Below are 23,597 nucleotides of genomic sequence, written 5' to 3' on the forward strand. Positions count from 1 at the left end.
CACAGAGGGGCACCCAAGATGGTACAGGGTGGTTTTTCATTAACAGATTAAAAGGGATACTCAAGGAAACATACTTATATTGTTACCAAGGTAAAACTAAAGCAAAAAAGCTTAAACCAGGATAGCAGTATTGTTTTATATTGAATAAGTCAGAATTAATAGCATAGCTATGGCAGCATTGACACTTTATTTCTATTTATTAAAGTATAGAAACTTATTTCTATTTATTAATAAAGTAAAACAGTGAAATTTTAAAATAATATCAGCTCATGGGAAGTCATGTAGGAAAATATACAGAATCTCAGGCTATCTGAATAATGGAGCATATTAAATCGCTAACTTGTACAAATATCCCTTCTTTGGAAATATTCATACTTTGTCTACAAAACTGATTATATCAGATATCATAAAATATATTTAAAAATTTAGCCCCCAAATAGTTTATCCATATTCTCATATCACAACCAAAAAAGATCTAGGTTAATTATACATATGAGGTCTCTCCCGAAAAAGTCCAACCATTGTTAATATAATGAGAATTGTCTGCACAACATCAATGTAACCTGGCAGCCAAGGAGGGTGGACTGGAATGCGCATGCGTGATCAATGGCCATTCACTGTACTAGTCAGTGGGGGTGGTAGATGCCACTGAGTGGGCATGGATGCTGTGTGGCCATGGCATCCAAAATGACTGAGCGAGTAGAGCAACAAATTATCATGAGTTATTATACACAAAGCACTCAGAACAAAGTCTAGCATATGGTAAGCCTTTGTGAGTCTTTAATATTGTAATTTATAATGTTATTATTGTAATTCGTTTATTATTATTCAAGATGAATTAGCAACTGTCCTCACCCTCAAGAAGTGCTGTCTAAGCGGGGAGGCAGAGGAGTGACTGGTAGTGAAGGCAAAGCACTGCAAGCACAAAGACAGCCCATGGAGCGCTAGGGCAGGGTGGCTCTTCCTCACGCCTCCCTTGTCAGGGACTGATCCCCTGCTTCAGGCCCAGCACCTAGCCCAGGGGCAGTGTCCTACTAAATTGAAACTCAGCAGCTGAGCTTGAAGAAGAGCTTTATAGAGAGAGGAGTTGGAACGACTTCTGACATTTCCCGCAGGGCAAGGGGGAGGAGAGGGGAGAGCAACCACGAGCAAACGTGCCTCAGCGTGAGGCAGCCTGCAGCGCTCCGGTGCTCCAACTGCAGTGTGGCCGACCACAGGGCAGCCCAGCGGCCGCTGACTGGGGCTGGGGTGGGGCGTGAACAAGGAGACAGGGCACCGGTTAGCGAGCCCTGCGGTAACCCAAGGGAGGCCTCATGGGGACCCAAACTAAAGCAGGCCGGTGAGGAGGACTGGGGGGGCTGGCTAGCGTGACCCTGGCAGTACATTGGAGGTGCAAACTGCCCAGGGAGGCCTGCCTTGGTGTCCCAGAGTTCCAGGGGACACCCCGGTGGGAACTACTGGGACCCTCAAGAGGAAAAGCTTTTGCTCCGATGAGGCAGCACCCTCCATCATCCAGTGATGTTGCAGGACGCTTTGTTCCTCCATCATGTGTTTTTCTGGAGGAAAAGAAATCATTTTATGTCATGTATGGGAATAGGAATGAATGTTCACAGTCAGGCCCCTCCCCGGCCCCCGAATGCTCTTCTCCACCCCAGGGCTGCCTCACACCGCCGGACCTCATGCTGCCCCTCCTGGATGTGAGACAAACACCTTCTGGCTGCCGGCTAACCAAGGCAGCTCAGGAAGCCAGACGTGAAGCCAACACCTCAAATTCCGTGCTTCCGTAAACTCTGTGGTGTGAGAAATGTCTCAGGATTCCAGGACAAATCTACGCGGTCACAGCATTGCTGCTGGTCATTGCAGGAGAACAAGGGGACATAGTTGGGTGGCTGGTAGAAGGCGCTCCACCTCCAGGAATTCTGCACCCCAGAACAGTGGCCATGATGCCAAGAGGCATCTCCCGCGCAGACAAGCACTCTTGGGCTCCACTGCAATGGGCTCATCTTCTTAGTGCAGCAAACGTCTCTGCTTTCTCCTGTTTGTGGTTTTACCTGTGGCATTCTCCCCTCAAAAAGTAAGTGAAAATGAGCGTCGCAGTATGTCATCGAGCATCACAAATGAACAAATAGAGGACCACATTGGGCGTTAGCAAGTTTATTTTGTTCATTTTCATTCGGATATGGATTTTTAACTCATAAAAATTCACCATTATCACTACTTTAAATAATCCATTAAATTGTTCTGGGCACTGCCATCACTGAAATATTTTTTAAAGTAATTTCATTAGTGAGAGCCATCAAATCGCATTGGTAGCACTTTGATCATTCCATCCATTCAATAAATATGCTTTCCTAACTGAGTTGTCCTTCAACAAGTAAGTGCACATAGTCAAGGTTATCTGTCCCCTGTTCTCTTCCTATATGTTCAATGTTAAAATACAATAACATTTATTAAAAGAAACTATAATGAAGCTGTTAAACAGCCAGGTTTACCTTGCTTCAAGCAATACGTATACTTCTAAAAAGTTGCACCTAGGTAGCATTTTTGGCAAATTGTTTTGTATTTTATATTCTTTTAGAAAATAAAAAAAACAACACTAAAATCCCTTTTATACATAAATTGAGACTCCCCATGCCAAGTTTGCTTGAAATGAAGTATACCTATAAGAATTTTTTAAATGATGTAAACACTGAACACATTTATAATTGCTTATGCGTTCACTCAACAAATATTTATTGATATGTGTTGTGTGGCAAGCACTACATGAAAGAGCTGGGGATTCAATAGTAAACAAGCCAGAGTCCCTTCTCTAGTGGAGATTATGATGCAGTCGGACAGCCAGACTAAACTAGTAAATAATTGCATGACATGATTTCAGGTAGGAGAAGTGCTCTGAGGAAAAATAATACAGGAGAGAGGAACGGAGAATGCTGGTAGAGGGTGTGTTTTAGACATTACATTAGGTTTCTATTGATGCACAACAAATCACCGCAAACTTCGTGGCCTAAAGCAGCACAAATGCATTCTCTCACGTCATCCGTGGCCAGGAATCAAAGCCTATGGTTGCCTGAGTTCTCTGCTTAAGTCTCACAAGGTTGTAGTCAAAGAGTCAGCCAGGATTGGGTTGAATCTGAGGCTTAGGGTCCTTTTCAAACTCATGTGCTGTTGGCAGAATTCAGTTCCTGCAGCTGCAGGACTCATGGAAGCAGAGCGACAGTGTCTGCAACTGCCCACCCAGGGTAATTGCCACTCAGAGTCAAGGACGGTGACCTGGTCATGAGAGTTAGATCCCACTGAATCACAGGTTCCACCTGCACAAGGACAGTAAACCGGGGGGTGGGGGTGGGGGGTGGAGGTCATGGGGCCACCTTAGAATTTTACCTCTTACAGACAGAATGGTCAGGAAAGGGCTTTCCGTATTGGTTACTTCTGAGCTAAGACCTGGAAAGAAACATCAGAGCCTGAGCTCTATAAAGGTGACTTGTAGAAAGTGTAAAAAGTACATGTGGGGCTGGCTTCTAGACTCACATATTTCTATTGCCCAGTACTATGATAGACACTGATAAAAATGCTTTATAACGGTTCTGAAATAAGCAGTATGTGCGTTTCTATTTGACCAATGAGAAAACCAAGCTTCCAAGAGATTAGCTACCACCCTCAAGTTCACACAAAGTGTGGTAAGACCAGGATGTGAACCCAGGTGGGGAACCGAGCCGCAGAGCAGGTCACAGGAATACCACCTGTGCTGTCACACAGGGGACACACTCAGGAGCCCTCGGCGCTGGGTTTAATGCTCCACCGTCACCATTTTGAGATTCTTATAATTTTATCTTGAACTAGGGTTTGTAAGAGAAGTCCGAGGAGACAATGGAGCACGTGCATGAGCAGAGGGGATGCGCACGACGTGAGAACCTGCCCATCCTGGCCGACCTGTTCACATACAGCATTTGGGGAGCCCCATGGCACAGAATTCCAGTGGACCCATGACGGTGAGAGCCCAGGGAGACTCAACATGAATACAAGGTACGCATATTATATCTATGACTAAGTAAACGAGGAGCTAGCTGCCCTGAGAGGGTACATCATTTTCATTCAAACCAGACAGCTTTGGGGATCCTGAAAACAGCTGCACCCCTGTGGCCCAGCCCGCGGACAGTGAACAGGGTGGGAGTGAGAGAGAGCACTGGGGAATGTCCCTAGAAAACTGAAAATGTATGAGAATCCTAAGCCAAAGATGTGTCTCCAATGAGCTTCCTCAAATAGCAGCACATTGTTCTAGTAGAGCTTTTGGAAAATACTCCTCCTTGGAGCCAATACAGCGCAGTGCAGTCTGAACTCTGGGACCAGACTTCTGAGCGGTGATGCATCTCAGTTGGTTGTATGGGGACCTCACTCTACCAGCCACCACCTCGGCCACCTCCATGGCTGCCTGAGACACTCGAGGGAGGGTTTTATTACAACACTTGCGGGTGAGATACATGTGAGCTATGTGAGATGCATTCCTGGGATGGATGATATTTTAAACTTCATTGTTCATTTATAACTTACTGAAAAAACTAAAGTTTGCTATTTAACATTCACAAAACTAAGTCTAAAAGAACTTTAAGTTCTGTACCTGGGTTGATGTAATTTGGATTTGAGGACAGATATGACCCTGAGAGCAAATGTCCAGGTACCAGCAAAATTTCCAGGCACTATTTCAGACTTGCAAAGTAGTGGACATGGAAAGACTGAAGTCAAGGTCTCCAAACATTAAAGGGGACCCAGGTAATACCTTGGTTACAATGAAACAAGAAGAGCATTCATTAAGGTAAATGGGTGATATGTTAAAAGGCAAATTGGAGAATAGGATAGCAGAGTAGGGCAGAAGGAGCTGGAGGCCTAAGAGGGAGGAAGGGAATCTGCTGGGCTGGGGGCGGGGGGGGGAGGCTGTGGACACACCCTCTTGAAGGTACACCCTCCCCACCTCTGAAGCCCTTTATGACTCCTCAATGCCGTGTGATGCAGGCGTGGCAATAAAGCCAAGAGCCTGCCCTCTCAGAGCTCAGTTGCGTTGAGCAGCTTTGCCTTTCGGAAAATGGGACTCGACCTATTTCTGAATGTGCTTCAAGAGATTTATCTGTACGTCTTCGCAGAACCTAGAGATGACACCCGCAGCCTAACTTGCATCTGTGTGCTGTGGGTGCTCCTCCTAATCTTCATTTGCGTGGTGGGAATTCCATCTACCCCAACCTACTGGGAAAGTGAACACAATGAAAAGGTAAGGAACCCTGAGCAAGCCCCAACAGAGTTTCTTTACTGTTGTTCCCCCTTTTATGTGAGTTTGGTTGAGTCAGAGAGACACCAAAGATGGGATGTCTGAGGGGAGACTAGAACGTCACTGTTCCAGGGGACGGGACCGGGCAGGGTTAGGGTCCAGGGAGGACTCAGGTTGCCACATGAAGCTCACACACCATGTGGGTGGGGTGGCAGGTTTCTGGCTAAGATTGCAAACACAGTGAGTCCCTAGTTCTCGATCGAGTTATTTAGAGACTTTGGGATCCCTGCAGGACACCAGAGTTAACCAGCACTTTAGCATGAGTCACATCGTTCACTGAGCCCCCAGCCTTTGTGTTGGGCTGGTCAGGAGAGCAGTGCTGAGCCTCTCAGAGCCCCTGAGAAGAGAGGCTGGGCTCCATCCCAGGTTACACGGTCCTATGTGAGGGAACATGGGCAACTGTAGGCCTCAGATTATACGCCTGCATTGAGCAGAGGCCCTCTGAGAATATCCAGTGTGGCCCTCACAGACAAAAGCCTTTCTTGAGCTTTTCAAAGAAGGAAAAATTAAAAACATTTTAAAGCTTTAAATTTTGGTAAAAACAAAAACAAAAACCAAAGAAACAAACAAAAAACCAAAAAAGTTCTATTAATTAAAATGAGCTTGTTGGCTCAGAGAGACATTATTCTTGAATAATAAATATCTGCGTTTCTTAGGGAGAGGATTGAGAGAAGTGAGTCCCAACCTCTCATTCTTTTCTTTCTGTTCTCAGCGTCGGACCAGAGCCAAGAGGAGAAGGAAAGGTGGGACATTGAGAGGTAAGGCTATGCCTGTCCCGCCCGAACTCCCAAGGGTGACCCCCTCTCTCTCTCTTTTCCATGAGGTACCAGGTGCCTGTTCTCTGGCACTTGGTAGATACAGTCCCTCTCAGAACAAAGAGCCCTCGGAGGGGAGGCTCATGCAAAGACAGTCAGAACCTGAGACTTCTCAGAGTCTCTGCTCTGCTGTCCTTGGGTAGGAAGCATCATGGACCGGGGCAATGGGTGTTGCCCAGTAGATGTCCAGAGTCAGAACTCCTGTCTCCTGACTCTGTGAAGGTACCTTGGCTTTGGGCTGATCAGATTCCTCTTTGTTGTAACCATTGACCTCTCTGCTTCACAGAGTGGTTTTGAGCATCCAATGAGATAATGTGTATAAAAAGTACTTTATAAATGAAGCAACGTGGACATGGGGACCTTAGTAGTATCATTGAGCATTTGACTTCATACTAATTCTTGGGGCTTTCAGAGTCTACTCTCCCAATGGTCTCCCATTAAGGGACCCCTGTGCAATACCTATGTGTCTACCTTAATTATGTGTAACCCACTCTCCTGGTTTCCCAGGTTCAAGATATTACCACAGGGGAAAAGAGAAGAAGAACACGGGGCTAAGTTCTGTCCTAAAAAGGTGACTAGTCTTTCCCCCCTTTTCTTGGTCTCTCTTTAGCATGTTCTATGCAATTCCAGGGATTCGGTGTAACCTTCCATAGTGATGGGAGGAGGTTGCCATGGGAACGGGAATGTGAGTGAATGCCTTGGGGTGAGTGCTGCTGAGTACATTGTGGCATCATGGATGTGGAGCAATGTGAAGGGGCAGCAGGCTTCAGGTGGCCCCACCCCACCAGGCCAATAGGTCCTTCTTTCCTTGTGCTGGTCCTGGCTGCAGCTTTGTACCTCCTGTCTCCTGCAGCCCCCTGGGCCAGCATCATGATACCATCAGTGTTCATCAACATGTATGTCCAGACCCCTCCTATGAGGTGTATAATCACACAACTGCTGAGCTCGATCGGCTGCCGGTCTCAGAGGCCCTGGAAGATCCTCCTCCCTCTGTGTCCCCTCTGGCTTCTACAGCTCCCGTGACTGAGTCATCATCATCCACTCAGTCCTCTGCCTTCTCAGCAGTCCCTCCGGGAGACCTAATCCCACCTCCTCTGCCTGAGTCTTTCTCAGCACCCCCCTCTCTTCTCTCTCCTGACCAAAGGGCTCCCTTGGGTAAAGTTTTGTCACCCTCACCACCAGGCCAAGCTCTGCCTCCAGAGCCTTTTCCTCCTCTGGAACCCAGATTCCCAGTGCACAGTTCCGTAACTCAACCCAAAGACTCTTTCTCTTCAAACCTGGCACAACGGGATTTCCATAAAGAGTTTGCTGACATCTATTCTACAAAGACTTCTCCTGGAGGAGACGCTGCTGTCAAACTTATAGGTCCTAGATACCACCTGTTTCTCAGCCCTGATGAGCATGATTTGGCACAGCAGTACTCATATCTTAAGACCGGGGAGGACCATTTAAAGCACAAGCTTTTCTGGGGTCTTCCATCTCTGCACAGCGAGTCCTTGCCCTCTGCTGGCCATGCCTTGGGTGACTGTCCCTCAATCTTTATTTTTAATAGTGTCTCCAATGCCCCTACAGGCCAAGAACCTCCAGTACTTCCTGATTTCCTATCTCCGTCCTTGCTTAAGGCCCAACCTCAACCCTTGTCTCAAACCCTGCCCCAGTCCCAGCCCCTACCTCTCACTCAGACCCAACCACAGGTCCACCTTCAACCCCCACTCCCAATCCCTCCATCCAGTCCCATAACCCAGGATAGTGCTTGTGGAGTGCAATTTCATGGACCCCAGAATGAATTAGAACACATCAGCTCATCTGAAATTCAACACCTAGAATGCAAGGTATTGCAGAAGACACAGGAAAGTTTGTTGGGCTTACCCTCTGTGGTTCAAAAGTCTACAGAAGCCTTCCATGCTCCAGCTCCCACCTGTCCTTCTTGCCAGCCCTCTGAGGACTATATTTCAGTTTCCATCAATCCTGGAGAGTTTCTACTCAGACGTGAACTTCGACCGAAATTTGAGAATTACCTCAAAAGGAAGATCATCCACCAGAGCAGGGGCCTGCCCCTCAGGATCCACGAGTCTCTGTCACTGATGAGACCAAAGAAGTGCTCAGACAGATGTGAGTCAAAGAACAGTTATGGCCTCCTGTGGATGTCTGAGTATAAGGGCCAGAGTAGCCAGCCAGGAAGCTTCCGTGAGAGTGGCTCAGAAATGCTTCGGCCAGAGGAGCAGGGGACAGATGAGGAGCAGAGACAAAAGAATGATCCAGAAGATCTGTTGAGTGACTCAGACAGCTCCTCAGGTAAGGATGTAGGGTATGGCTCTGAGAAAGGCCTAGCCATGATGAGTCCATCAGAAGTAAATTCAATGGTGTCAGGGGAGAGTGAAAGTCCAAGACAACTGGAAAATGACTTGAAACTACATCTCAGCAAGAAGCTTGATGATATCAGTGAGGGTCAGCTCCCTGGGCCTGTGCATGGTTCTTGGCACACTATGGAGGAGACTCCTTCTGTAAAGTCCCACATCAAAATAGAACAGAGGAGTCTGCCACCACCAGTGGGCAGGGACTACTGTGTGGACACATCCCAAGAGCTTTCCTTCCTGGTGACCGGAGCACAGCAGTTGCTGGAAGCTCATATTACCAAGTTTCATGAAGAGACATTACAGGGCCTTCCTGCCAAGGCCCTTGAATCCATGGAAATCTTTAAACTGAGAGATACTTCATCCCATTCCTCATATGATTCCCACTCCTCCTCCTCAACCAACTGGATTTCGAAGGTGAACTCCAAACCTCGGGGCTTCACGCCCGTGAGAGGAAGCCCTAGAATCCTTTATGGATTAGGACAGAGAACAGAAACAGCCACTGTCCTGAATACTCCTCCCCCTGCCCCCTCACTTGTGTGCGAGGAAGGACAGGGGACCCTGAAACAATCACCCTCTGATAACAAACACGAGGTTGTAGAGGAGGCTCAGAAAATTTTCGGAGCCAGACAAAATGTTCTGCCTGTCACAAACAACATCACTGGCAAAGCAAGGCAGAGACATTTTCCAATAGACAACACTCACCCGCCAAAGCTGCCTGCAGGGCAAGCCGGGGCCAGCCATGAGCCAGAGGGCAAGAGTGTGAATTCCAGTGACAGAGCAGAAATGCAACTGGGCAAAAGCACGGAGGGGACAGCAGAACCTGCTTCCATGCCCACCGTGTCCGGGGAGATAGTCAAGGCTGAGGAGCTGAATGGTGTTCAATACAAAACCAGAGACACCTTCACAACCAACGAGCCGGGAATCTCCCGAAGAATAAATGTTAATGAGAGCAAAGAAACAACTGCGGTGACTACTAAAGTGCCCCCACCAAAAACACCAGCTCCCCAAGATCCTACGTCTTCAGACTTAAACAAGCAACTCACTGATGAGTTCGAGTTTAAGCTGGAGACGAGAAAGAATAGACAGGCCCAAGGCAAACCCACTGACGTGTCCCATGAGACTAACAAAGCCTCCCTGCCTCATGCTCAGAGTGTCCCCAGGCTGGACATGGGACTTTCCCAGGTGCTGCGTGTCCATTTGGAGAAGAGAAGAGCCAGTATGGAGCAGCAGCAGGAGCCTTGGGTCCCTGAGCACATCTTAAACTTGTGCCAGAATAAGAATTTGCCACCAGCTACAGAGAAAGGGAGTCCCACAAGCCCCAGATCAGAAGAGCTTGGTGCAGGGGATGCAGGGTTGGTAGCATCCCAACCTGGAAGAGTGAGAGATTCTACTCAGAAGATGGTTGTGAGCAAGTCTTCCCAGACCCTATCACAGAAGAGACAATCTCTTCCTGATACTAATTTCATAAATAAAATCAAATCATTTTTTAAATGGCATAATCCTGAGGTGAAAAGCACAAAGCAAGAAGACCCCCAGGTAAAGGGAAGCTGCATAGCATCTGTGCAGAGCAGAGGCCCAATTAGAAGGAGAGCAACCTTTACTGGGATGATGGACGCAAAGAGAGCCATTTTAGAACTCGGGAAGTTCCCTGAGGAGAAAGTGGGACCTCAGCCCACAGGAGCTACCGCCTGCCCTCAAGAGCCCCTTCCCTCGGCAGTGAAGCTGGGGACAGATCAGCAGAAGGCAGCAGTGCGGGCCCAGGCGCAGCCTGTCCACTCCAGGGCCCCCTCCTGTAAGTCCTCCCGCCAAACAGCCATCTTTCCTGGCCAGAGCTCTATGAGCAGAAATGAGGACAGACACCCCCAGAAAGTTGGGGCATTAAAAGACCATCAATTTCATCAGAAGCAGCCCCAATCTGTGCCCTCCAGGGGGATTGTGACCCATCCGAGCCCCACCTGCAGGCCTCACACTACCTCCTGCTGCTCTCACCACTGCAGAAGGCACTTGTGTGTAGAGATCTGTGCCTGTGATTTAGACAGTAAATCCTATTCTGTAATTTCCAGGCAATTCCTTCCTTATGGAGAATATTGATTTGCCTAATAAATGTTTCCCTGCTAATAGTGCTGTCTTTCCTCTGTACTGTGTTGGGGGCATGGGTTTTGGGTATCTCCAGGCTTGTGCTTAAAGAAAAGGAGTTCATTCAGCTCCTACTGATTGCTTCCTTTGGCTTCCAAAGTGACCAGTCCCTGGAGCACTTGTAGAGAAGTAGATATCACATACCCTCCCCGAAAGCCCACTTCTTCCCTGACGAAGTTTGAGGAGATGAGCTCTGTCTCCTTCCTCGTAGCTTAGCCTTAATGAACGTGGACAGAAGCCCACACCTTCCCCTCAGGGAAGGTTTTGTATCCTTGAGAAGAGCAGGGAAGACAGGCCTTCTGTATCTGGAAAAGGTCAAGGACAGAATATTTTAGAAAATATTAGTGAAGAGGAGACAGTGGCTTAATCATTATTTAGAAGTCCATGATCAGAAAATGCCACAAGTGGGTGAACCCTGAATGGGAGTGTTTGGGGCGATATTGCTGCAGTGGATCTTGGGCTGGTTGGGGTAGGGTCTAGGAACAGCACAAACGCTGCTTCCATATGTTTCTGGTGGGTCATGTTCATGTGTTAGGGAAGCATATTTTAACCTTGACACTGACATATATCTACCGAAGGTCACCTTGGGGAAGTGGTTCCCATCTCTGGACATTTCTTCAGGCTGCAGGATTGATGACATTTCTTTTCCTGAGCAAAAGCACCACTCAGCTATCAGTGGTAGGAATGTTAACCAGGCAGACACCTACCTCCCAAGGTAAAATAAAGCTGAGAGTAAGGACAAGATACCCTAGAGTGAATGAGGAAGTAAGAACAAATGAAGAGGGGGAGAGTGACCTCGTGGGTGGACAAAGGTCTATAAGCTTCATCAGCCCCACACAGGGACCCTGTCTTGCTCCCGGCTTCCTCACACCGACCCCAGCTCCATCTGCCGTGGCTGAGCAGAGCACCGCACAGCATACTGATGCCTCACACCCACAGTACGTGGGCTGTCCTTGAGAAGTAAAGCAGTATTTGCACGGCATCCCTGCCTTTGGGAAAGGGGAGCTGGTGCTGCCTTCCATCCGTGCTTGAAGGAAATATACAGGAGCTTGCCCTTAGTGTGTACAGCCCTCCTGTCCAGGTGGAGATGCCACCTCGGATATTCATGACTTTGGTGGTGCTATAATCTCCCAGAACACCAGCAGCTCACAAACCAGAAGTGAGCTCTAGGCTATGCACTGGGGTTACGGATATTTGAGGGCTCACCTCAGACCTGCATGGAATGCTTTTTTTTTTTTTTTTGCCAAACCTGCAACATACCCTTACTATAGCAGTCTGGAGGGAAGCAATCTCCACTTTCATACACTGAAACACAAAAATGGAATGAATGTCCTAGTGAGCACTTTAGGTAGTTTTCCTAGCAAGCCTTGTGAATCCAGAGGGTAAAGAATAATTAAATACAAAAACCAGATGTCCAGCACAGCCTCTCTCACTACCACATTTGTATCTTCTTGTCCAGACTGATGACATTGACCGTACAATGTTGGAAGCTTAGTGTCACAGAAAAAAATATGCAGATTTTGTGAAAGTCCTAGTGGGGAAAAATTGCGGAATAGGGCTCACGGGGCAGGGAACTTGAGGAGGTGAGCAGGCAGGGGAGGACTCTAACATCCATGTGCATCAAGCAGCCAATGACCCAGCCTCCCAGCTCTTACGTCATGTCATCTTAGGGCCCTTTGCCTCCCCTCCAGTGCAGTTACTGCCACACTGTAGGGCTTATTCCCAGGAACACCTCAGCCATCGGGAATAATGCAATCCGACCTTCCACCCTGTGGCCTCGTTTCCTCTCCTCCCATCATAGGTGCCCCTTGTTAATTTTTTAATGCCAAGACATACATTTTTCCACTTACTCGCTGTCAATCCACAAAGCCCTTGTCTTCTTTCCTCACCAAGGTGGACTTGATGGTCTTTCTGGTTACTAACATTTAAAAAAGCTCCTCTACAATGGCCCCCACCCCAGTTCCCTTTCACTCTTCCTGTCTGACAAAATTTCAAGTCTGTGATTTTCCAGAAATATCTTTCTATAGGTAATGGCTTACTCTTGGATAAAATCTCACAATCGATTCTACTGATGCCCCTGAACTACTGGAAATTATTCTTTCATTCCACAAATAATGATCCCATGCTGACTAACATAAGAACAAAAAAAAAAAAAAATGGAGTTTAGGTCCCTGTTTCTTCAGTCCATTCTCTCCCCAAAGCTACTCAAATCTGTTTCAAATCTCACTGGCCTCACATTGAGGCATCTCCACATGCCCAGCAGGTGAACTGGGCTATACGCCATGAGATGGGAAGTTTCCAACAACACTTTTCACATTCTTCCTTTACTTGTTCCTTCCCAATATCAAAGGAATGACACTTCTTGAAATCATCTCGTGGACAGACACCTAAATGCCCATCTTGTTGGGCGAGGATAGACTGATGCACCCTTGCTTGTGAGATACCCACAATCTTTTATTTTTTGAAGCCTGTTAACACAGAAATGTTTAAACATGCCTAAGAGCAGCTAGAACAATGTATCTTCCAATGTACCCTCACCCAACTTCCACAATTACCTCTCGTCTGTGTAATACATCCCTTTTTACAATACAATAAAGTGGAAAAGCCCATTGAAACATCTTGCCATCCATCTTTCAGACACATGCTAGGTGTCCATGTCAGAGTTCTCATTTTTATTTCATATTTATCACATGTAGAACACACTTATGCACCACAGATGTAAACAGTAGCAAGCTTTTAAAGATTTTGGCAATCAGTTCTGCTCTGCCTTCTAGCCAGCCCCGAAGAGCCATTTGAGTGAATTCTTCCCTCAATTTCATGCAAGCAATAATCTTATAGAGTATATCCAGTGCACAATATTGCTGTCCCTTAATCACGCAGTAACTAGGCCTACATGCTAAATGTACAGAAGTAGAAATCTACAGAATTGGCATCACTATATGTGTTTTCAAATGTTAAGAAGAAATTTTTTTCCTGTTAAACATGGAAATGACTTAAACACAGTAGATCAGACACACTGATCTGTTTCTTCCCAAAATGCCATTAATAGTAAAAGGTGGGATGAAAAGATGCTCAGCATCACTAGCCATCAGAAAAAATACAAATCAAAAACACTGTGATATAGCAACAGACACACAAAGAAATGGCTAGAATGACAAAGTCAGGTAAGTGTCACTGAGAATGTGGAGCAAGTGGAGCCCTCATGGGTTGCTGGTGGGAATGAGAAAGGGTACAGCCACTTTGACAAATAGTCCAGCACTTCCTCAAAATATCAAATATGGAGTTACCATATGATGCAGCAATTCCTTGCCCACACCAAAACTTGTAAACAAATGTTCATAGCAGTATTCAGTATTTATAATAGTCAAAAGGTGCAAACAACCCAAAGGTCCATCTATTGATGAATGGATAAATAAAACATGGCATATCCATGAAATATAATATATTTGGCAATAAAAAGTATTAATACCTGCTACAACATGGATGAACCTTGAAAGCATTATGCTAAGTGAATAAAGATGGTCACGAATGATCACGTATGATTCTATTCACATGAAATGTCCAAAACAGAGAAAACTAAAGAAACAGAAAATACATTAGTGGTTGCTTAGGGCTGGAGGTTAAGAAAGGAAGGAGAGGAGAAGGATTATAACTAAAGGTTATAAGATTTTTTTTTTTTTTTGAAGTCATGAAAATGTTTTAAAATTGACTGGGGGTGAACATATCTGTGAATATACTAAACCCATGAAATTATATACTTTAAATAGGTGAATTGTATAGTATATGAACTGTACTTAAATAAAATTAGGATAAGGAAAGGATTTTAAAAGTAACTACTTGAGAAGGACAAATAGAGGAGAGGATAAGACATCAGATGTCAATGCAATTCGGGAAGACAGGAGTGCAGGTGAGGAGAGGTGAGCGACACCAGACAAGAAATGAGGAGTTCCATGCATTAAACATCTTGAATTTTTGTTTTTATTGTTTTTGTTTTATATTATGTATAATTTTTAAAACCTTTAATTCTTTTTTGGGAGCTGAGACCTTCTCCAGTAGTTGATAAGATCCTTTTGGACAGGGAGCAGGCTTCAAGTGCACGGTGGACGCCAGCTTTCTTGCCTGGGGCAGAATCAGAGAGTATTTAGAGTCGGATTGCACACTGCTGGGGTCTGGACATGGCGGTGGTAGTAGCTGTGGGAGCCAAAGCTAGAAATCTCAAAGGTCAGGTAAAATTCAGAAAAACAATCCGTTTTTAAAATGTATTTATTTGAAAATAATTAATGTTGTAGAAAAGGTGCATGCTTGGTAAAACCATAAACTCTTTATCCAGATTTATTTGCTAACATTTTGACATATTTGTTATTTCTCACCTGTCTCTTTTTATATCTGTTTGTCTTCTTCCCTCCCTCCCCCTTCTCCCTATATATGAATGCACACACATATATGAAAAATATGCATGCATGCCTGCATACTTGAGTTCACACATCATGTACTTTATATTTACTGTATATTTTTTAAGAAAAAAGATTCTTTTACATATAGTACAATTATTGCCTTCAGTACTTTAATATTTGGCATAAAACTTTTAATTAATCTCCCAGTCACATTTTTTGTTAATTTATTGAGTAATATCTTTCATGGCTTTTTAAAAGTCTCCACTCCAGGACTCAGTGTAGAGGCACATACTGCACTCAGTTGTCACATGTCCTTATTCTCCTTTAATCTATATCAGGTTCTTAGCCTTCTTACGACAAGATTATTTTTTGAAGAACGTATTCAATGTGCCATTTTTATAATGATTTCTCACGTGGAAAATTTTTTGGTGTAGTTTGTCTTACTCATATTGTAAAGTGTGTTTTTATGGCTCTGAGTCTTAGGGACCTTCAGGACAGTCAGGAGCAGACTAGCTATAAGAAAAAAATACCACATGGACAACGGGGTGGGGATTGGCTGTGGGAGAAGGGGTGGGCAGGGTGTGGGGAGCAATAGGGGAAAAAGTGGGACAACTGTAATAGAAAAAACTAAATAAATTCAAAAAGAAAAAAGAAAAGAAAAGAAAACAATACCACAGGTACAAGCTAAGTGGAGGGATTTTTCTGAACAGAGACACCTCTGGCAATGAAGGGAGGGTGAGGGAGATGGGGAGGCTGAAAGTGCTGCTTGCTTTGGTTGGAGACTACGGTGACGCAGCAGAAGACATGCAAAGAATGGAGCTTCATTACAGGTAAAACATCTTCATATGGGAGGGAGAGGAAGGGGTCTGGGGCCAAAATCGATTCCTTAGACACAGAGAGGGAATGCAGGCAAGGAAAGTAAGAAAATGACACGGGACTTCATCTCAGCAGTTTATAACCCACATAATGCAGCTGTAGTGGGTAACTGTTAGAGGATCAGCTGGCATGGGGACATGAAATATGTACGTATACAATAGCAACACAAACTACATTCTTTCAAAAGCTATAGAGATACCAATAGGAATTTTGGTGAAAAGTTACAGAGTAAATGGGAAAAACAATGTTTAATGTTTCATAGAAGAAGTAACCATCGGTGTGATTAAAAAAAAACAAAAACCATAAATGGATTGCTAAATATAATTATAGCTGCGCCCATTAGAAGTTATGCAAAAGAGAAGGCCACTCCATAATCAGGATGAGCTTGGTCCCCTGTGCTGTGGACTAGCACAATGGCCAAGTAAAATAATTTAAAATGTTGTGGGGAGAGGAGGGATTTGACAGAGAGAAGGAAGAGCGAGCAGCAGGCCTAGACACTGTGTGGGTATAAGGGGCTACATTTGAGAATTAGGGGCTCTTTGGGCTATTAGGGCCGAAAGGAATCTTGGCAGAAAAAGGGTCACTAAAGATTTTAGAGATGTTTGCCATTGGTGCATGGGGGTGGCATGCCCTCTTCTCGCTCTCCTCTGTGATGCTTTCTGTTCTTTGGGACCAGCTGCTCTGCTCTCTCGTGCTTTCTCAATTTCACTTTTCAAACCGAGGCCATCTTCACTTGCAGACGAGAACTACTAGGACCCTCATGAACAAAAGAAAAGGTTTTGCTCAGAAAAGGCAACACTCTCCATCTTCCCGGTCACTTCGCAGGACACGATGCTTGTCTAGCATGTGCTTTTTTCTGAGTAAAAGAAATCCCTTTATGTCATGGGTAGAAACAAGTAGTAGTATCAGAAATAAGTTGTGCTAAAGCCTTCATCTCTATTTTGAAAACATCTTTAGTTTAAAATAGGAAGCAGGTTTTTGACTCTTAATCGATCATGGCTAAAAAACTAAAAAACCATGACCTTACTTAGTGAGTTCACATCCAGTTTCCCAATTTTTAAATCTACTGTAGCCAGGCGCTCTGACTACAGAGGGGAAGGACAGGGGTGTTAAGCCATGGGCCAAAGAATTCCTTAGTTGAAATACTTTTCTCCTGTAAATTTGTTTTCTTTAGCCAGTGTTTGCTGATTGTGAGTCTGACTAACTACCTTATGTATCATAGGTAAATGACTGGATTCGATATTGGGGTAAGGATTTTTTCTTACATAGTCTTAATGGGGAGTACTTAATTGTTTTAGACTGGCTGAATGTCGGGGAAATCTGTCCAGTACATTTGTTAAACTTGAATATTACTTATCTAGGCATCCTTTGGACTCACAATTTACTATGAACAAAAACTGTTTACATTTACCCATTTTGTTCTAACATTACATTATCCTTAAATTTTTTCTAATGTTTTTAAAGGAGACTACTGTATTTTAAGATAAACTACTCTCTCTCTCCCCTCTGACTCGTCGTCGGCAGCCGTCCGTCTCGAGAGACGATGGTGTAGCTTCTTAAGAGTCTATCTGCACCGCCGAGAATGGCTGTGCAGTCCGACTCGGGAGTGACACGGTATCTGTCTCCTCCCGTGTTGAATCGACATCTTGCGATGACGCTGGAGTGTCCTCTCCAGTGAAGCTGAAGCTACAGAGCCTGGGCAGGGTGATATGGAGGGTCTGCTGTTGCCCATGCAGCAGACCCCCCCTCTCTTCGCAGCTGAAGGGTCCAAGGGAAAGACGGAGTCAATACAGCTTGGCTTCAGGTGCGCGGCAGGAGTTGCCGGTGTTGACTACAACGTCAAACCGCCTTAGGGACTCTGGCTCCGGATTTTCTGTCGGGGTTTACTCCCTTAGCCTTCCCCCTGAAGAGGTATGCCGCAAGGCAGCGGAGGTTTTTTGGAGTCAGAGTTTTCCTTCTCTGATGTGCCCTGACTGGAAGATTGAACCAGCGACACTTAGCTCGCAGGCCGACGCTCAATCCACTGAGCCAAACCCTCTGACTACAGTATTTAAAATAAATAAAATTTTGTGCAGGCAGTGCTCGCTGCGGCAGCGAAGGCGGGGGAGGTTCGTTTGGGTCCCTAAGCAGGGCTTAAGGATGTGCCAGAAAAGAATTTCCCACCACCTACAGAGAAAGGGAGTCCCACAAGCCCCAAATCAGAAGAGCTTGGTGCAGGGCATGCAGGGTTGGTAGCATCCCAACCTGGAAGAGTGAGAGATTCTACTCAGAAGATGGTTGTGAGCAAGTCTCCCCAGACCCTATCACAGAAGAGACAGTCTCCTCTTGATAGTCATTTCACAAATAAAATACTCTCACAAGATAAGCTACTCTCTCTTTCTCTCCTTTGACTACAGTATTTAAAATAAAATTGGGCGCAGGCAGTGCTCGAGGCGGCAGCGGTGACAGGAGGGTTCGTCTGTCGCCCGTTGGCAGCACGGCGCCGAGCTCGGAGGCCGCCATTGCAGCTCATTTTCAGTTGCTTTTTTAAAGACAGAGGCTCATGGTGTAAATTATTGTTTCCAGTGCTGGGGCTGGAGGCCTGGCAGAATGGGTGCTGATGGAGCTACAGGGGGAGATCGAGGCTCGCTACAGCACTGGATTAGCTGGAAACCTCCTGGGAGACCTACGCTACACCACTGAGGGAATCCCTGTGCTGATCGTGGGACCTCATATTCTGTATGGGAAACCATCCACCTGGAGAAAGCTTTAGCTGTCCTTGTCAAACACACTCCTGGGGAGCAGGACTGTAATGAGCGTGGCTATGAGACTGGCACCTAGTCCTTGGTGACAGCACTCATCAAAAACAAGATTTTTGTGTCGGCCTGCGAGCCAAGTGTCGCTGGTTCGATTCCCAGTCAGGGCGCATGACTAGGTTGCACATGAGGTCCCCAGTTGGGGGCGCGAGTGAGAGGCAACCACACAGTGATGTTTCTTTCCCTGTCTCTCTCTTTTCCCCTATCTCTAAAAATAAATAAACAAACAAATAATTTAAAAAAAAAACAACAAGATTCTTTTCAAAACTTCCCCCAAGCCCATTATCACCAATGTTCCCAAGAAAGTATGAAAGAACCCCGGATTTTCCCTAGAAAGTGGCCAAACCCTTGGATTCGTGCCCCACTGCCACCTTGAGGGCAGCCCGATGGTTCCCTGGGACCACAGGGGTTCCTGTTCTAAACACAGGCCACCCACCGGGCATGATCTCAGATTCCCTCCTATGCCAACTGGTTCTCTTGGTGGAAATCTGGCCCCATTTGCAAGGAACCCTTCTACTTTTCCATCTTCATCAGGTTCATTGGCTGCAAACCCAGCACCTTTCCCTGCTGGTGCTCGTGACCCAGGCATGGCTTCGTTTCCGAGGGATATGAATGCCACTGGCACATGTGCAGTTTCTTTCCCACGGCCAGGCCCAGCTCTGAACCCTAGAGCAGGGGCTCTTTCAGGCCCAGGGCCTCTGTCTAACCAAGGTTAGGGGGTTTCCCAGGGCCAGGTCCTATGCCCAACTCAAGGGCAGGTGGTCTCCTGGGAACAGGTCCTGACTTCAGAAGTGGCGACCCCATGGGCCCTGGATCTGGACCCAATCTGAGAATGAGTGTCCTCTTGCCTTCTGGAAATGGTCCTCCCAATAATAGGCCCATTGGCCTGGGCCCTGGACCAAGTCCCAATTTGAGATCAGGCTTTGTAGGTACAAACCCTGCCCCAAGGTCAGGTGTGTTTCCAGGCCCCAGCCTTGGGTCCACCCAAAGAGCAAGTGGCCTGGGGCCCAAGCCTCGGGCCCACCCCAAGGGCAGGTGGCCTGGGCCCAGGCCCTAATCTGGATACCAGAGCAGGTGGCCTCTTGGGCACAGGATCTGGTCTTAACTTAAGAATGGCTGGACCTCAAGGCCTAGATCTTGCCCTCATTCTAAGAGCAGCGGGTCTTTTAGGAGCAAATTCAGTTTCTTTCTCACAGGCTTCTGGAAACATGGGCACAAGCCCATCTTCCATGGCAAGAATATCTGGCCCCATGGGCTCAAACTCGGGTCCTGGATCCTGGGAATTGGCCTTCCAGGGCCAAATCCATCTCCCATGTCAAGTACTGCTGGCCCCATAGGCCCTAATGAAGCTCATTTTTCAAGACCAGCTGGCCCCATGGGGCTAAATGCTAACCCCTTTCCAAGGGGCACACATTCAGGGGCACTGAACCCAGATGCCTTTTCTCAGTCTTCTGGCACATTGGCTTCAAACCCAACTACCTTTCAAAGGTCTGCCGACCTTCGGGGCTCAAATGCAGCAATTTGTCCAAGAGCCTCTGAACCTTTAGGGCCCAACCCAGCTAACTTCCCAACGGCCACTGGCTTACAAGGTCCTAGTTCAACTACATTGCCAAGGTCTACTGGCCCACTAGGCCCTGGTCAGGTTACTTTCCCAGGTCAGCTCCTGGGCCTCTGGGCTCTTCTGCAGTGGGCCCTGTGGATATCAACCCAGCTCCTTTTGCAAGGCCAACTGGGACCCTGGGTGTAAACCCAACTTCCTTTCCGAGGATGAATGGCCCTGTAGCCAAGACTTTGGTCCCATTTCCTAGAGTGGGTAGTCTCCCTGGCACAAACCCAGCTGCTTTCCCCAGACTAGGGGGTCCAATGGCTGCAATGTACCCAAATGGAAAGTTACCCCCTTAAATAGCATTTTCTCTCCAGGACCACCTTGGTTTCCAGACATCGTGGTTCTGGGCAGAGGCTGTGTTTTAGGCAAAAAGGTAGATATGGAGCTACAGTCTGAATTACATAGCTGGGGCTCAAGTTCAAATGAGCCATCTTTTTCAAACTCTGCTTTCTTCTTGATTGAAGGCGAAACGTTATTTGTGGGACATGGACTATGGCAGGCGGGAACGATCCTAGCCTCGAGAGAAAGCATCTCCAGCCTTCCGGAAGCCTGCTGTACTTTTATCCCACAGCTTTCTGCCCTTTGTTTCTTACTAGTTTCTTGAATTGTTCTTGTGGACTTCTCTCAGGGGTACATTGACCTGCAGGTCCCAATTCATATGTAGTCCCCTGCTCACCACTGGGGAATTGGCTCACTGCTCTCTAGAAATGTTGCATTGGTGAACAGACCATGCTTCAGCAGCTGTGACCTGGGCACCTTGGACCTGGTCATCCTCTACTGCCACACCTTTTCCTGGGGGCTTGAACACATTACAGGGAGGTGTGCAACCACTTTAAAGACCCACCAAATACAATTTCCACTTGATGACTGGTCCTGCAGCTTCCTTCTCTGGGACTTAGAGGAGGCCAGAATCAAGGCTTCCCTGCTCATCCAACTCCCTCTCCACTGGTACGCCCAATCAAAGAACGTCAGAATTTAAACTGATGTGGATGGCACATGGGGTTGGGGGTTGGGGGGTGAAGGGGAGAAATCACTGTGCTTTGTTCAAACTGATGTGAAAGGATGGTTGTTTTTCTTGCATTGTATCTTTTCTTACTGTTTCTTTAATAAATGGGATGAGAGGGCAAAAAAATAAAATAAAATAAGTAAAATTGAACTACATTAGATTGGTAATCATAAATATTTTATTTTTTAGTATTTCTTCATAAGATTATTTAGAACATAGAAATTAGTTGCTTGTTACTTTAATTATGATGCCTGTCAATTATTAGTCTTACTAGAATTTATGCCTGGATAATGCATCAGGTCTGAACAACTCAGTCTGGGAAGACATCATCTCAGTTAATCGGTGACGAATATCAGCCTCATCTCTTCATGGAATTTGAAATCTTTCTTCACCTTTCAGATACAATTGCTTTATCATTAAGCATAAATATTCTATTACTGCTCAATAAAAATTATCAAATGAGCTGTGTTTAGATAATTGAAACAATACCAATATGATTATATTTATCATTAATATTCATATTTTGCCTTTATTTTAATTTTTAAAGTGAAAATAATTTTAATACAATTCAGAAACTCATAATTATGCATTTGTATTCAATATTCACTTTTGTTGGTTATATGCTGTTGAGTAGAAATTAAAATGTGATTGTATATTGAAGTTGGTGGGTACCCATACTTATCAGTGGTATGATCTCAAATACTGGATATAAATATATTGTAGATATGAAAGAAAAAAAATAGAAGAACATGGACTGGTATTCCTATGAAATCTATGTACTGTCATTTGAATTGTATCTAATGATTTCTTAGTACTTGATGCTATCACCCTGACTTCTGTAAACAAATAAAAGTTAAAATTAATTAATTTTTAGTTCTGATTACAGGTGGTTTTTTTCTTCTGACTTTGTGTTTAGGGACAAGAGTTGCACATATGCTAGGTAATTCAAGGTGTCAAGAAAGTAAAAACTCATATTTCTTCCACTTGATCAAATATTTCTGCAAATAAATTCAATCGATCTGTTCTTCAGTCCCATAGATAAGCCTCAATGTTCATAATGGAGTTTACATATGTATCCTAGTAATACAAGATTGGCCTGAGCAGAACAGGAAGTGATATAAAAGATCATTTTTTTCTGCTAATTATTATTGTAGTTTCAGGTCCTGAATTTATCTCAAGGGTAATGTTTTCCTCTCATTACAATATCTTATTTCTCAACTATCAACCCTTTTAATCTAGACATACCTAATTTTTACCATGTCATCTAAGGAAGTACACTTTTCTGCCTTAAGAAGAACAGATGTTATTATAAAACAACTGTTTTCACCCATTACTACACATTGTTTCAAAAAGTTTTACATTAACACATACTGTTGATTAGCCTTATTCTGTAATTTAAAGTAGGAGACCAACAATGTATTGATAAATGAGATGGAGAAATTCACTGTTACCAAACACAGAGAAATTTCCACCGCAGGATTAACTAGTAATATAGAGCCTTCTTACTGGTTTTTCTGATTTTACTAGTCTCCCTGACAGTCTCTTCTCAACAAAAAGATCAAGTAATAAAGATTATTTTAAAAGATACTTCAGAACATGTCACTCCTCTACTCAAAACCGTACTCAGCTAAAAGACAGAGATTTTATTATGGCCTACAACAGTGGTTCTCAACTGTCCTAATGCCGCGACCCTTTAATACAGTTCCTCATGTTGTGGTGACCCCCCCTCCCCCAACCATAACTAAAGCATAGTGATTAATCACAAAAACAATATGTAATTATATATGTGTTTTCTGATGGTCTTAGGCAGCCCCTGTGAAAGGGTCATTCTACTCCGAAAGGGGTTGTGACCCATAGGCTGAGAACGGCTGGCTTACAAGGCCCCATAAGCCCTAGCATCTCATGACTACCCTAATCTTATCTCCCATTACTTTTGACCTCCCTTGCTCAACTCCAGCCACATTGACCTTGCTGTTCATGGCACCAAGCACACATACCACAGAGCAACTGGTGTGTTCTTACCTCTGTTTGGAGCATTCTTCCAGCAGATATGCACACAGTTTAGTTCCTTGTCTCCTTTAGGCTTCTGCTCATGTATCTGTCACTTTCTCAATGAGGTCTTTCCTAGCCATTCTAGTCATAATTGCAGCCTCCTTTTCTCTGTTTTATTTTTCTCCATGTCACTTATCACAGCCTGTACAATCGACACTAAGCATTTATGAATTGTTGTTTTGCATATCACTACCATTAGAATATAAGTTTCGTGAGAGCAGGGAATCCTTTCGGTGTGGTTCT

The 23,597-nt window shown here is 45.3% G+C and overlaps 1 protein-coding gene and 1 pseudogene across 1 annotated transcript; both read left to right on the top strand.

Annotated features, from left to right (window-relative positions):
- The first annotated feature begins 1,490 nt into the window (after positions 1–1,490).
- On the top strand, positions 1,491–18,425 carry LOC150012974 (spermatogenesis-associated protein 31D1-like). Its single transcript, XM_090275198.1, has 6 exons — positions 1,491–1,783; positions 5,008–5,260; positions 6,030–6,075; positions 6,640–6,703; positions 6,986–10,281; positions 18,292–18,425. Exons 1-6 carry the CDS (start codon positions 1,491–1,493, stop codon positions 18,423–18,425), a joined length of 4,086 nt encoding a protein of 1,361 aa, XP_090131324.1.
- Positions 18,426–18,997: 572 nt separating this feature from the next.
- Positions 18,998–20,592, top strand: LOC150012975 (uncharacterized; annotated as a pseudogene).
- Positions 20,593–23,597: the final 3,005 nt, after the last annotated feature.

This window comes from Furipterus horrens, unplaced genomic scaffold (genome assembly GCF_987537825.1).
Source record: "Furipterus horrens unplaced genomic scaffold, mFurHor1.1.pri manual_scaffold_4, whole genome shotgun sequence".
NCBI classification, from domain to species: domain Eukaryota; kingdom Metazoa; phylum Chordata; class Mammalia; order Chiroptera; family Furipteridae; genus Furipterus; species Furipterus horrens.

Excerpts from the sequence above, each read along its gene's own strand:
- LOC150012974 (XM_090275198.1), top strand. The coding sequence starts at position 1,491 with ATGAGGCAGCACCCTCCATCATCCAGTGATGTTGCAGGACGCTTTGTT. Across the intron at positions 5,261-6,029 it reads AAAGTGAACACAATGAAAAG|CGTCGGACCAGAGCCAAGAG; the intron begins GTAAGGAACCCT and ends TTCTGTTCTCAG. Across the intron at positions 6,704-6,985 it reads CTAAGTTCTGTCCTAAAAAG|CCCCCTGGGCCAGCATCATG; the intron begins GTGACTAGTCTT and ends TGTCTCCTGCAG.